The sequence below is a fragment of the Rhinopithecus roxellana genome, chromosome 12 (assembly GCF_007565055.1).
Source record: "Rhinopithecus roxellana isolate Shanxi Qingling chromosome 12, ASM756505v1, whole genome shotgun sequence".
In the NCBI taxonomy this organism is placed as follows: Eukaryota; Metazoa; Chordata; class Mammalia; order Primates; family Cercopithecidae; genus Rhinopithecus; species Rhinopithecus roxellana.
Window position 1 is genome coordinate 122,333,082 of NC_044560.1, and position 14,971 is coordinate 122,348,052.

The 14,971-nt window shown below is 49.3% G+C and overlaps 2 protein-coding genes across 3 annotated transcripts; one reads left to right on the top strand and one right to left on the bottom strand.

The window, feature by feature from the left end:
• Positions 1 to 222: 222 nt before the first annotated feature.
• On the bottom strand, positions 223 to 4,492 carry CCDC163 (coiled-coil domain containing 163). 2 transcript variants are annotated; one of them, XM_030913720.1, is made up of 5 exons: positions 3,927 to 4,492; positions 3,805 to 3,838; positions 2,733 to 2,817; positions 889 to 1,004; positions 223 to 637 (listed from the first exon to the last, which is right to left on the bottom strand). In XM_030913720.1, exons 1-5 carry the CDS (start codon positions 3,968 to 3,970, stop codon positions 530 to 532), a joined length of 387 nt encoding a protein of 128 aa, XP_030769580.1. In that variant the 5' UTR covers positions 3,971 to 4,492; the 3' UTR covers positions 223 to 529. The 2 variants fall into 2 exon arrangements, with proteins under 2 accessions (XP_030769580.1, XP_030769581.1); XM_030913721.1 differs by lacking the exon at positions 889 to 1,004.
• A 97-nt stretch (positions 4,493 to 4,589) lies between these two features.
• On the top strand, positions 4,590 to 14,451 carry MMACHC (metabolism of cobalamin associated C). The gene is made up of 4 exons (XM_010363062.2): positions 4,590 to 4,802; positions 12,507 to 12,701; positions 13,354 to 13,506; positions 13,949 to 14,451. The coding sequence occupies exons 1-4, from the start codon at positions 4,722 to 4,724 to the stop codon at positions 14,366 to 14,368; spliced, it is 849 nt and encodes a 282-aa protein (XP_010361364.1). The 5' UTR covers positions 4,590 to 4,721; the 3' UTR covers positions 14,369 to 14,451.
• Positions 14,452 to 14,971: the final 520 nt, after the last annotated feature.

Consider the following 14,971-nt stretch of genomic DNA (forward strand, 5'->3'; position numbering starts at 1 on the left):
CGTCTCTACTAAGAATACAAAAATTAGCCAGGCGTGATGGCGTACACCTGTAATCCCAGCTACCTGGGAGGCTGAGGCAGAAGAAACACTTAAACCTAGGAGGCGGAGGTTGCAGTGAGCTGAGATGGCACCACTGCACTCCAGCCTGGGCAACAGAACAAGACTCTATCTCAAAAAAAAAAAAAAAAAAAAAAAAAAAAAAAAAAAAGATATAGCTATAAATGTCTATGAACTTGGATTTCAGGGGTAGAGGTTATAGAAAGCACTTCAAGTAACAGGAAGATAAACAGGTACAGCTGATTCTATCCCATGTGGGTGCTGACTCACAGAAAACACATCAGGGAGAGTTAAACCATTTTACTGAAGCTGGGCAACAAGGATGGGCAAGCTGTGAAAAGCCTCAGTAGAGAGGACAGATAATAGCTACATCAAGAGGGTAGAGGCAGGCAGTCCAGAAAGAGGGCCTTGGGGGGGAGGGTGGGCAAAGAAGCCTTCATCCCACTACTCTTAACGAGTCCTTACAAGTCATTCAGGAGCATCTTGAGGCCCCAAAGGAATAGGCCCTCTTGCTTAAGACTCTGGGCATGGAGCTGAAAGCTGCCGGGCTCCAGTATAGAAAGGGTGCTCCTCTGGGGATCTAAGAGGAAGGAAAAGGGAAGAGAAAACAAGTCATCAGCAAGCATTGTGATATGCACAGAACTAGGCCCTAGGCCTTTCTAATAGAGAGGGACATACAGGACTGACAGGATAAATAGCAACAGATATCAATGAATTCACAGAAAGGCAGAGACTCCATTCTACCTAGCGTTAAATAATTAGGCAGCTGGCATTCAGGTACCATTCAGATTTAGCCTCCCCCAAAACGGAAATCCTTGTCCTTATCCTCACCTGGCTTCCATAAAAGTTCCCAGCTACTGTTACTGTCCAGAAGACTGAATGAAGAAACAGACATGGTAATGGTAGTGGCCAGAGGCAGCTTAGATTGGAGAACATGTATGGAGGTCCTGGAAAGGGGAACAGAACCAGAAACAGAGATGATGATGATGTGTCAAGGGGGCCCTACCGGCACAGAACTGTCCTCCTTCCTGAGGCTAGGACTCTGGTCTCCTCCTTCTTTTTTTGTTTTGTTTTATTTTGTTTTTGAGATGGAGTCTCACTCTGTCACCCAAGCTGGAGTGCAATGGCATGATCTCGGCTCACTGCAACCTCCGACTCCTGGGTTCAAGCGATTCTCCCACCTTAGCCTCCTAAGTAGCTGGGATTACAGGCGCCCGCCATCATGCCCGGCTACTTCTTTTCGTATTTTTAGTAGAGAGGGGGTTTCACCATGTTAGCCAGGCTGGTCTTGAACTCCTGATCTCAGGTGATCTGCCAACCTCGGCCTCCCAAAGTGCTGGGATTATAGGCGTGAGCCACTGCGCCCTGCCAATCTCTCCTCCCTCTTTAACATCCAAACATACAAAGGTACCTCAGTGACTCTATATCAAGTAGAGAATGCCCTTATGGGCTACAACCAGATACTCATACTGCCCCCATCAGCCCATGCCAAATCTAGGATAGCTGAACTTTGGTCCCCAGTGTCTGACCTGTGAGACAATTCCCCTCCACTGGCACAGCACCCACACCCCCTGACCTGAGGAGGTTGTGTTCCCTCCAGGCATCTTGGTCCTCTGTCCTGGCAGCCTCCAGGGTATGAACCTTGCCTTCCTGGCCATATTGCAACTGCTTCAACATCTGCCAGATCATGGGCTCAGGTGGAACCAAACCTCTCCCTCTCTCCCTCGCCATGACTGTCCTCTTCAGCACACTTGGAACCCTCATGTGGACAAGGACAGTTTCTCATGGCCGGGAGCAGAAGGGTTAGGAAGAAGAGCTCTGGAGAGAGAGTCACCACAGGGAAGAGATTAATCGAGACAGGGGCAGGAGAGGGTATCCTGGCCTCCCTGCAGAACAGCATAGACAGAGAGAGGAAGGGTCCTCCACAGAGAAATATGCAGAGAGAAGTCTGAACCTAGTCCTACCTTCCAACTGCCAAACTGAGCCTGTCATCCCTTAGCCAGCTCAGTTACAGCAGCAGTTGCTGGCGTTGGCCCGCAGATGAGAGAGAATGTAAGGGGGCTGTTCCCCAACTTCTTTCCTTCTCCCTCCCTGCCTGTGACCAGCCTGCTGCCGAAAACTGAGACAGAAACATTCTGGCTCAGCCATTGGGAAGCTTCCAAGCTGACTGAAAAGACTAAACTCACACCATGAGAGGCAAAGAGTGCAACAAACTACTTGGCCACACTTCTCAGTAGCTCAGGCAGTTGGAGCCATGGCCACTTAATGGGAGAGCAAGAAGACTTTCCAGACCGGGTACAGTGGCCCACACCTGCAATCCTAGCACTTTGGGAGGCTGAGGCAGGCGGATCATTTGAGGTCAGGAGTTCGAGACCAGCTTGACCAACATGGTGAAACCCCATCTCTACTAAAAATACGAAAAAAAGTAGCCGGGCATGGTGGCGGGCATCTGTAATCCCAGCTACTCAGGAGGCTGAAGCAGAAGAATCGTTTGAACCCGGGAGGCAGAGATTGCAGTGAGCCAAGATTGCGCCATTGCAACAGAGCCTGGGCAACAGAGTGAGCCTGGGCAACAGAGCAAGACTCCATCTCATAAAAAAAAAAAAAGAAGAAGAAGAAGACTTTCCAGAAAAGCGGACAAGGAAACACATATTCACCCCCAACCTTTTACTTACTCAGCTGGTACTGCAGCAACTTCAATTCCTTCTCCATAATCTCTGACTCCTTCCACAGCACTGTAGGAGTGACAGCAGTGCTATTCTAAAGTCAATCAACAAATCCAGAGTAAGAAGGCCACCAGCCTCCCAGAATGCCAAAAGTTCAAAGGCCTCAAGAAGGCAAGGGCTTGCCCATCACTTATTCAGTCTGCAGTTCCTGAGGAAGGCCATTGGTAGTACTGCATTCTCCTGGTCCTGTTTGCATCTGGGCTTGGGCTTGCTCCCACACCTGGCTCCGAAGGCCCTGCAGTTACCTTCTCAGCTCCTCCAGGCATTCCTCCAGGAGAAGAGCCCTCCCCTTTGAGGCCCCCTGCAGCCACCTTAGTGATGCCGTAGTGGGACAAGTTGGGAATCATCCTCTCTAAGAGTTTCACAAGACCCTAGATACTCTACTTGCAAAACAAGACACGTGCACACACAACAGGTGTGTGGCAAAATTGTGTGCATACGTATGAAGCTGTGTATATGAAGAAAATAACTGGCCAGATACATTCCAAGATACTGATCTGGTACTTCTCCTGCTCTTGCTCTTCTAGCAGGCCCTGCACTGCCTACCTTAGTACCTCAGTCACCTACCCAGGCAGAAAAAAACATATGAGCTACTGTATAACAGCTTTTCCCAATCCCTAGTATCCTCATCTCACACAAACATCACATATACACACCAAGGATTCCAAGCCTCACCTGAGCCTGAGATTGAAGCTGGGATCAAAGAATAGTAACCTCATCCCAGAGAGAGGATGGGCTCTAGGACTCAGGGCAGCTCAGCCTTTGTAGGACTGTGGGAGTCTCTAAAGCCCAAGGCTGTCGAGCTTGGACTCCTGACTGCAGAGGCAAGTGATGAGAGGAAATCCAGGTCCCAGCCAGGTCCCCGGCTGAGGGAATAAGGAAGGGTTAAGTGCAGGGTCTGTGTGGGGAAACAGAGTTAAGGAAAGGACAGAGTTGGAATTTGGAAGGAGTAATGGATGATACAGGCACTGGAGGAAGGCACAGAAAGAGAAAGGGCTTGGAAGTAGAAAGAGTTACTTACCTGAGGTGGAGACCCCAAGAGGATACAGCCACTGCTACAAAAGAAACAGTTGCACAGGTCAATGAGCTCTGAGAGTCCCTTAGCCTGCCCACGCAAACTGGGGACTTCCACCAACCCCTCACCTTAATCCGGGCCACATTTCCATCAGTAGTGTTGAGAAGCACATCCGGCTGCTCAAACCAGCTGAGGCTCCTACTCATATCTTGTGGCAGGGGAGCGGCAGGGGTCTGGCTCCCTGGTGTCTTGTGCTTACTCTCTCAGCGGGGGATACCCAAGGTACAGCCCAGGAAAAGCCACCACGTTAGATGGAAAGAGGGTAGTGGGGATGCAACTTGGAGTAGGGGCATGCACTATCAGACCAAAACTGCGATCCTGGGACTAGGGAAAGGAAGGACGCTCTTGGGAAACTGGGGGGAAAGCGGGATACCCTGATGATACGCAGATATCGGTGGGGGTTGAAGGTGCCAGAACCTGGTCGAGACCTCCCCAGAAGCAGTACACTGGCGCCACGACTCCAAACCTGTGTCAGTGACAACTACCGCCGCCGGGTTCAAAACTTCGGGTTGGTTTTGAAAGTCCGACTTTGGACTGGCTGCCGCTGCGCCACCTGGGAAACTGAGTTCGCCTCTCGCTAACACAACTGGCGATGGAGGCGGTGGAACTACCTTTCCCTGGAAGAGACACGTACGTGCACACCCCCACCGTGTAGCTTGCCGGGAAACTGAGTCTTCCTTATTCCGTGTAGCTGTCTCCAGGAATCAAACAAACTACGCATCCCAAGATGCATCGCGCATAGCCAATCCTGTCCCGCTATTTTACCCATTTCCTATCTGGGAAATGGAGTCGAAGTTGACTCAAAACGTAACAATTGTCCTTGAGACTTCATTCCCCGGCAAGCTCAGCGTGTAACGTGCGCCATGGAGCCGAAAGTCGCAGAGCTGAAGCAGAAGATCGAGGACACGCTATGTCCTTTTGGCTTCGAGGTTTACCCCTTCCAGGTTAGTTTATCCCTCCTGCTGCTCTAGGGCGAGATATATGATTGGCTTCGTTGCAACTGGCGTGAGGCCTCGGGAGCCTCTGCTCCTCCTGGGTTCCTGCAGCCCAGTGTCCAGGTGACAACAGGGACAGGGTTTCAGTGGGGGCTTGGGTTAAAAAGATAGTGGTCGAGTCCGGGCGTGGTGGCTCACACCTGTAATCCCAGCACTTTGGGAAGCTGAGGCAGGCGGATCACCTGAGGTGAGGAGTTCGAGACCAGTCTGGCCAACATGGTGAAACCCCATCTCTGCTAAAAATACAAAATTAGCCGGGCGTATTGGTGCATGCCTGTAATCGCAGCTACTGGGGAGGCCGAGGCAGGAAAATCGCTTGAACCCATGAGGCGGAGGTTGCAGTGAGCCGAGATTGCACCATTGCACTCCAGCCTGAGCAACCAGCGAAACTCGTCTCAAAAAAAAAAAAAAAAAAAGTTGTCCCATGTTTGTCCTTCTACCCCCATATAGTATAATGCTGGATTGGTTAACAGGAGACACCATATGACCTGTAACGTGTGTGTCTCAGATTGTCACCTATATAATTTACAAGAAGAAAGGGACCTGTGAGGCAGAGTCACCTTGGAACTTTCTAAAGGATTTAGGAGAGGTCAAAGCCTGGAAGGTTTGCATAACTATGATTTAGGTCAGCTGAAGAGGGATGGGCATTCCTGGTGATGAACAGGCAAACAATTGGCTGGTTTGTTCCCTCTACCAACAGAAGGATAATTCATGATATTTTCAGTCATCAGTGCTGGACTGGGTAATGAAACTTTGTACACTCGCCTGGCACAGCAATCTCAGCACCGCACCCCAACCCCCATTTACACAGTTACATTTCCCCACATCAGTGCCCTGTGCACTGAGCAGTTAAGTTACAAAGCTAAATCAACTCAGCTTGAGCCCTCTGCCTGTTGCTTAAGAGACTACCCACTTCCCATTCCTTCCACCGAGTGGCTCACAGCAGACCTGGGAGAGGATATAGACGGAGAAGTAGGTTGGGTCTAGCTTGAGACTGGTCTTGCCAGAAAAAATGGAATTGAGCTATATATGAAAAGATAGATTGGAAGGAAGGAGGGTTATGTACATCCCAAATATCAGAAAAGGCTTGAGTAAAAGTGTGGAGATAGTGGTGTGGTGTTACCAAGTAAAAGGGCTTGATGCCTGATGTGCTAGAAGCCAATAGTATGACACTGGGTTTTTGAGAAAACAAAAGCTATTTGTTGTAGATCAACCTTTAACTCTTTGAGACACTGTTTCAGTGGATGGCAGGTATGTGGGAGAGTGAAAATACCTATCTGGCAAGTTGAGTAGACCTGGGTATTAGGAGTTTTTGTACTGAACAAAGCCAACTGCAGCCCTGCCTGTCACCCTAGGCTCCTACCTCTCACCTCCCTACCCTCACATCCAGTCAGCCACAAGACCTATAAGACTGTCTACTGAATCTCCCAAGTCCATTCCCTTCTATTCCACCCGTCTATGCTGTGGTCCAGGCCACCATTTCTCACTTGGATTACTGTAATAACCTCATTGCTGTCATTTTACCTCCAGTCCATCCTCCACACTGCAGCCAGTTTGATCTAAAACTGATCATGCTAGTTTACTTCTTAAATCATCAGTGGCTCTTCACTGTCACCAAATTAAATCCATATTCTTTAAATTGTTATTCAAAGCCAATCAAAATCTCACTCCTATTGATCTCTCCAGCCTTCTCTCCCTCTGATTCCCTCTACAGACCCTTCACTTCCACCAAACTAGACAATTTTCAAATATGCCCAGGAATTTTCTGCCAGTGTGTTTGCTTATGCTGTGACTTCTGTTTATTTTATTCTTTTTTTTTTTTTTTTTTTTTTGAGACGGAGTCTCGCTCTGTCGCCCAGGCTGGAGTGCAGTGGCGCGATCTCGGCTCACTGCAAGCTCCGCCTCCTGGGTTTATGCCATTCTCCTGCCTCAGCCTCCCGAGTAGCTGGGACTACAGGCGCCCGCCATCTCGCCCAGCTAGTTTTTTGTATTTTTTAGTAGAGACGGGGTTTCACCGTGTAGACCAGGATGGTCTCGATCTCCTGACCTCATGATCCACCCGTCTCGGCCTCCCAAAGTGCTGGGATTACAGGCTTGAGCCACCGCGCCCGGCCCTATTTTATTCTTTATTTATTTAGAGACAAAGTCTCACTCTGTCCTCCAGGCTGGAGTGCAGTGGTGCAATCATAGTTCACTGCAGCCTCAAACTCCTGGGCTCAAGTGATCCTCCCACTTCAGTCTCCCAAGTAACTGACTCCAGGCATGCACCGACACTCAGTGTCTCACTTTGTTGCCCTGGCTGGTCTTGAATTCCTGGCCTCAAGTGATCCTCCTGCTTTGGCCACCCAAAGCACTGGTATTACAGGCATGAGTCACCGCACTCAGTCTGTGACCTCTTTTTAAAATACATACCAGTGAGTTTATGCCTTTTTTGGTGAAATATAAATAATAAATAAATGCACACCAGATTCTCCTCCCCACATCAACCTGACAGTTGACCAGTTGACTTTCTAGCCTTCAAGACTTAGCATCCAAGAAAGCCTTTTCTTTTCTTTTCTTTTCTTTTTTTTTTTTTTTTTTTTTGAGACAGAGTTTTGCTCTTGTTGCCGAGGCTGGAGTGCAATGGTGCGATCTCAGCTCACCGCATCCTCTGCCTCCCAGGTTCAAGTGATTCTCCTGCCTCAGCCTCCAGAGTAGCTGGGATTACAGACATGCACCAACACGCCCAGCTAATTTTGTATTTTTTTTAGTAGAGACAGAATTTCTCCATGTTGGTCAGGCTGGTCTTCAACTCCCAACCTCAGGTGATCTGCCCGCCTTGGCCTCTCAAAATGCTGGGATTACAGGCATGAGCCACCGTGCCCAGCCACAAGGAAGCCTTTTCTAATTTCAGAGGACCCCATCTGACCCTGTCATTGTACTAGCTATAGTACCGTCATTTCTGCTGTTCTTAGTTGGTTCTGCCTATTAGAACTTTCTGTGGCCGGGCGTGGTGGCTCTCACCTGTAATCCCAGCACTTTGGGAGGCCAAGGTGGGTGAATTACTGGAGGTCAGGAGTTGAAGACCAGCCTGGCCAACATGGTGAAATCTCGTCTCTACTAAAAATAGAAAATTAGCTGGGCGTGGTGGTGTGCACCTGTAATCCCGGCTACTCAGGAGGCTGAGGCAGGAGAATTGTTTGAGCCCCGGAGGTGGGGGTTGTGGTGAGCCGAGATTGCACCATTGCACTCCAGCCTGGGCAAGAGAGCGAAACTCCATCTCAAAAATAGTAATAATAATAACTCAATAACTCTCTGCCTTTCTTCCTTTTTTTTTTTTTTTTTTTTTTTTTGAGATGGAGTCTCACTCTGTTGCCCTGGCTGGAGTGCAATGGCGCCATCTCGGCTCACTGCAACCTCTGCCTCCTGGGTTCAAGCAATTCTCCTGCCTCAGCCTCCTGAGTAGCTGGGATTTCTGCCTCTCTATTCTAAGTTCCCTGTCATATAATACATGAACCTATAGTAGATATGAGGGGGAAGAGACCTAACCACAGCAGTCACATTATTAGTTGAGCACCGACACAGACTTCACTTATCTGTTACAGCAGTAAAACCAGCTACAATCAAACGAGTAATGGTCATCCCACTCTGTCCCAGTAATGCACAACCCCAGGTAGCCTGTGTAGACCTGTGTCAAGTGTTCTGCACTATGAGTCAGAAATCCCCAGTAAGTGATGCAGGTATATCCATAGCACTTCGTGTGAACAGCAGCAACCTCCACAACTATGTGATTTAGCAAGTTCATTGCAGGTTATGTTACAGGTCTTTGGTTCAGGCTTCTTGTGACAGTTCTTCTCCATGTTCAGTGCATAAATGTGGGTGTAGACAGTGTGTTATAGGTGAATCCAATTTCTTGGATGTCCAGGCCAAGTGGACAAAAGCAAATATTGTGTGTTCTAAAACTGAAAATAAAGTTTACATTAATCACATATTTGCTTTGCTGATTGGTCAACCTCAAAAACATAAGCTTGCTGGCCAGTCACGGTGGCTCACGCCTGTAATCCCAGCACTTTAGGAAGTCGGAGGCGGGTCGATCATCTGAGGTCAGGAGTTCAAGACCAGCCTCACCAACATGACGAAACCCCGTCTCAACTAAAAATACAGAAAATGAGCCAGGCGTGCTGTCAGACACCTGTAATCCTAGCTACTCAGGAGGCTGAGGCAGGAGAATCGCTTGAACCTAGGAGGCGGAGGTTTCAGTGAGCTGAGATGGCACTGCTGCACTCCAACCTGGTCAAGAGAAAGACTATCTCAAAAACAAAACAAAACTGGATCAGACATATCTTGAACCCAGGAGGCAGGGTTGCAGTGAGCCAAGATCGCGCCACAAACTCCAGCCTGGGGAACAAGAGCAAAATTCCATCTCAAAAAAAAAAAAACAAATACAAGATTCCTGTTAGGGGTGTTGAGCGTGGTAACAAGAAAGTCTGTCAAAAGCAGGAAAATCCCATCCTGGGCAACATAGGGAGACCCTGTTTCTATAACAAATTATTTTTTTGTTTTAATTAGCCAGCCGGGTGTGGTGGTTCACACCTGTGGTCCCAGCCACTCGGGAGGCTGAGGTGGGATGATTGCCTGAGGGAGGGAGGTTGAGGCTGCAGTGAGCTGTGATCACCTCACTGCACTCTAGCCTAGGTGACAGAGCAAGACTGTCTCAAAAAAAAAAAAAAAAAAAAAAAAAGCAGGAAAACCCCTGATGGGCTCAAGTCAGAGGTTAAGTATATTTCTAGCCTGTTTGTCAGCGTCAGTTCATCAGCTGATAAAAATGGTTTTTTTGGCCTGGCGTGGAAGCTCACGCCTGTAATCCTAGCACTTTGGGAGGCCAAGGTGGGCAGATCAGTTGAGGCCAGGAGTTCGAGACCAGCTTGGCCAACATGGCGAAGCCCTGTCTCGACTAAAAATACAAAAAATTAGCTAGGCCTGGTAGCACACGCCCATAATCCCAGCTACTTGGGAGGCTGAGGCACAAGAATCACTTGAACCGAGGAGGCAGAGGTTGCAATGAGCCAACATCATGCCACTGCACCCTAGCCCCTGGGTGACAGTGAGACTGTATACATTTTTTTAAAAGGGTGGGGGGGCTTTGTTTTGTTTTTAAAGACAGGTTCTCGCCGGGCGCGGTGACTCACGCCTATAATCCCAGCACTTTGGCAGGCCGATGCAGGTGGATCATGAGGTCAAGCGATCGAGACCATCCTGGCCAACATGGTGAAACCCCATCTCTACTAAAAAAAACAAAAATTAGCTGGGCGTAGTGGCGCACGCCTATAGTCCCAGCAACTCAGGAGGCTGAGACTGGAGAATCACTTGAATCCTGGGAGGTGGAGGTTGCAATGAGCCGACGCTGCACCAGTGCACTCCAGCCTGGCAACAGAGTGAGACTCCATCTCAAAAAAAAAAAAAATTAATTAAAATAAAAAAATAAAGACAGGTTCTTGCTCTGTTGCCCAGGCTGGTCTCAAACTCTTGGCCCCAAGCAGTCCTCCTGCCTCAGCCTCCCAAAGTGCTGGGATTGCAGGTGTGAGCCACCATGCCCAGCCTAAAAACAATATTTTAAGAAACTGCCTGGGCTGGGTGCAGTGCCTCATGCTTGTCATCCCAGCACTTTGGGAGGCCAATGCAGGTGGATCATGAGGTCAGGAGATCAAGACCATCCTGGCCAACATGGTGAAACCCTGTCTCTCTTAAAAATACAAAAATTAGCTGGGCGTAGTGGCACGCGCCTGTAGTCCCAGCTACTCCGGAGACTGAGGCAGGAGAATCACTTGAACCCGGGAGGCGGAGGTTGCAGGGAGCCAAGATCACGCCACTGCACTCCAGCCTGGGCAACAGAGCGAGACTCCGTCTCAAAAAAAAAAAAGGAAAGAAACTGCCTGTTCTCTCCAAATTCATCTCTAGAGTTAGGGTTATATAGCCTGGAACTATGGTGTTGTCTTTGATCTGTCTATATGGAGATGCTCTGGACATAGTGAAGTTTTCATCTATTATAACCCCTTGATCTTCAATGGAGACATAGCTTGCTGCTGCTGATAGTTTCCCCTGGCGACATATCAAAAGGGTAAAGAAGTGCTGGTTGGGAAGAGACTGGTGGAACCACATCGTTTTGTGTCATTTGAGGATGAGTTGGGCTGTGGCATAAACAGCATTGAGGGTTCAGGTGGTTTTCTCCCTCTCAGGCTCGGCTGCAGCAACATGCTTCTCCAGATTAACAATATTTTTCTGAACAACTGTTATAGCAACATATGTTGATTCTGCTTTGAGAAATCTCCAGTCTTGCTTTTGTCTTAGAATACCTTCAAGGTGTTGAACTTGGAGGACAAGTGCATTGACAGCCACTTTGACTGTTCCTGTGCCCTCATGCACCTCAGTCAGTTGTGGATTTAGGAACTCTGCTCTGTGGGGCCTCATTCCTGGGTTTTCATTTTCTTTTATTATTATTATTATTTGAGGCGGGGTCTCACTCTGTCGCCCAGGATGGAGGGCAGTGGCACGATCTTGTCTCACTGCAACCTCTGCCTCCCAGGTTCAAGCGATTCTCCTGCCTCAGCCTCCTGAGTAGCTGGGATTACAGGCGAGTGCCACCATGCTTGTCTAATTTTTGTATTTCTAGTAGAGGCGGGGTTTCACCATGTTGGCCAGGCTGGTTTCAAACTCCAGACCTCAGGTGATCCACCTGCCCCAGCCTCCCAAAGTGCTGGGATTATAGCTGTGAGCCACCACGCCCAGCAGGGTTTTTCATTTTCATTGGTTCATTTGCAGTTGGATGAGGCCTGAATTATTTGTTATCAGTCAGTCCTTCAATAAATAAATAAATAATTCCCTGGGCCAGGCTCGGTGGCTCACGCCTATATAATCCCAGCACTTTGGAAGGCCGAGGCAGGTGGGTCCTAGTGAGGCCAAGAGTTCGAGACCAACCTGGCCAACATGGCGAAACGCCGTCTCTACTAAAAATACAAAAAATAGGCCGGGCGCGGTGGCTCAAGCCTGTAATTCCAGCACTTTGGGAGGCCGAGACGGGCGGATCATGAGGTCAGGAGATCGAGACCATCCTGGCTAATACGGTGAAACCCTGTCTCTACTAAAAAAATACAAAAAACTAGCCGGGCGACGAGGCGGGCGCCTGTAGTCCCAGCTACTCGGGAGGCTGAGACAGGAGAATGGCGTGAACCCGGGAGGCGGAGCTTGCAGTGAGCTGAGAGCCGGCCACGGCACTCCAGCCTGGGTGGCAGAGCAAGACTCCGTCTCAAAAAAAAAAAAAAAAAAAAATACAAAAAATAGCCAGGCATGGTGGTGCACGTCTGTAATCCCAGCTGTTCGGGAGGCTGAGGCACGAGAATCACTTGAAATCTGAGAGGCCGAAGTTGCAGTGGGCCAAGATCATGTCACTGCACTCCAGCGTGGGTGACAGAGCAAGACTCTGTCTCAAAAAATAATTAATTCCCTGTCAAATTCAGTTGAATTGCTCGTAAAAATAAATCACATAGCATCAGTGAAAATTCACTGAATGAGTGAGCTGGAGGCTGGGGCAAAAGTGGGAGGCCTGAAGGTTAAGGTGTGGGCCAGGCTAAGGCCTAGACTGGCCCTCTCCAGCCTGGCCTGAACTTTCTGTTTCAGGTGGCATGGTACAATGAACTCTTGCCTCCAGCCTTCCACCTACTGCTGCCAGGACCTACCCTGGCCTTCCTGGTACTCAGCACACCTGCCATGTTTGATCAGGCCCTCAAGCCCTTCTTGCAGAGCTGCCACCTCCGAATGCTGACCGACCCAGTGGACCAGTGTGTGGCCTACCATCTGGGCCGTGTTAGAGAGGTGAGGAAGGCTGTTTTCCCCCATCTCCCAAAGCCACAGCTGCCTCCAGTTCCTCCAGGCTCAATGCAGGATCTAGACCTAGGGCTAGGAGCCACTTCAAAGGTGAAATAATGTCCTAAAGTCAGGCTTGACATTCTGTGATCTTTCCTCATTCTGCCTTCTCACACACCCAAGTTCCACCACCCTCCTCTACCAGTACCCCAGTGTGTAATCAGTCTCTCTCACCCTACACTGATGGGCAACTATATGAACCTCAGACCAGCTTTTCCTTGGCCTCCAAGTGGAATAGGAATGAGTCCAACATTCCCCAGGTGTTGCTTTGCCCTAGACCTGCAAGCTTTATGCTGTCCTTTTGAGGACAGAACAATATTCTCCCAACACACACTCACATATACACATAACTATGTACACACCCACTGGATCTCCCCAAAGCTGGCCATGCCTTCCTCCACACCAGGACTTGGGTATTTCCCTTCAAACATGGGCACTTCTGGAAATAACTATAACTATGTCCACACTGGAGCCTCCCAAGTTAAGGTCATGTTTTCCTTTCTGAGGACAAGACCATGTTCACAAACAAACTAGGGCTCCCTAGGATAAGGTCATAACTCCCCTCATGCTGACAGTACCTGTATCTTGTCCACTGTTCCAGAGCCTCCCAGAGCTGCAGATAGAAGTCATTGCTGACTACGAAGTGCACCCCAACCGACGCCCTAAGATCCTGGCCCAGACAGCAGCCCATGTGGCAGGGGCTGCTTACTACTACCAACGACAAGATGTGGAGGCTGACCCATGGGGGAACCAGGTGAGAGGGAAAATGTAAATAGAGACTGAGACAGACTGGTAAAGGCCTCTCCCTACCAGGTCCCACATTCCTCAGCCTTCCCTGGATGGATTTGTTTGACACAACCCAGAACAAATAAGCTTTGTCCTGGACAGGGGGGCAGTCCTGTCACATGTGATTGTCTGACTGGGAGCTTGTGAGATCAGAAAACCTAGTCTGCAGAACCATCTTAGGATAGAGGGGGCACAGCCGTGTTCCGAATAGTGGTGAGACTGGGAAGCCCAAGCCCTTCCTTGTGCTCAGAATAGTTTATGAAAGGGTTTGCCAAGAAAGGGACAGAAGTTTATGTAGTCAGCGTACACTGAGTGGGAAATAAATGAACAGGCCTAGCTTGCAATGATGGCAGTTGGACTTGGTGCCAAGGGGACCTCCGTGACCTTGCTTTTCTTCACCCTCTCCCCAGCACATATCAGGTGTGTGCATACACCCCCGATTTGGGGGCTGGTTTGCCATTCGAGGGGTAGTGCTGCTGCCAGGGATAGAGGTGCCAGATCTGCCACCCAGAAAACCTCATGACTGTGTACCTACAAGAGCTGCCCGTATCGCCCTACTCGAAGGCTTCAATTTCCACTGGCGAGACTGGACTTACCGGGATGCTGTGACACCCCAGGAGCGCTACTCAGAAGAGCAGAAGGCCTACTTCTCCACTCCGCCTGCCCAACGATTGGCCCTGCTGGGCTTGGTTCAGCCCTCAGAGAAGCCTAGTTCTCCCTCCCCAGACTTTCCTTTTACCACACACACCCCCAAGAAGCCTGGGAATCCCAGCAGAGCCCGGAGCTGGCTCAGCCCCAGGGTCTCACCACCTGCATCCCCTGGCCCTTGATACCTTTCTCCCATGTAGACCCTGATTTATGGAGGTACTTGCTAGGACTTAATTGGTTTTGGCAAAGGAAAAGGTTTTAAGTACAAGATTACTATTTTTGATAATACCGTAGAGATCTTCCATGAAGGTAACAAGGCTCAAGTTAGTTAGGTTTGGCCAAGATAAAGGCCAGGGAACCAGAATTCCCATCTGCCTTCAAATGCGATTTTTTTTTTTTTTTTAAGACAAGTCTCACTCTTGTCACCTAGGCTGGAGTGCAGTGGCACAATCTCCGCTCACTGCAACCTCTGACTCCTGGGTTCAAGCAGTTCTCTGCCTCAGCCTCCCGAGTAGCTGGAACAACAGGTGCCTGCCACCACACCTGGCTAATTTTTTGGCGCTCAGCCAAGACTCTTAATCTGTTCCCATTTCTAAGCAGTGCCCCAATGTCGTTGCTGGCCATGGTGGCAAACGCCTATAATCCCAGCACTTTGGGAGGCTGAGGCAGGTGAATTATGAGGTCAGTTTGAGACCAACCTGGCCAATATGGTGAAACCCCGTCTCTACTAAAAATGTAGTTAGCTGCGCATGGTGGCGCAGGCCTGAGGAGAATCATTTGAACCA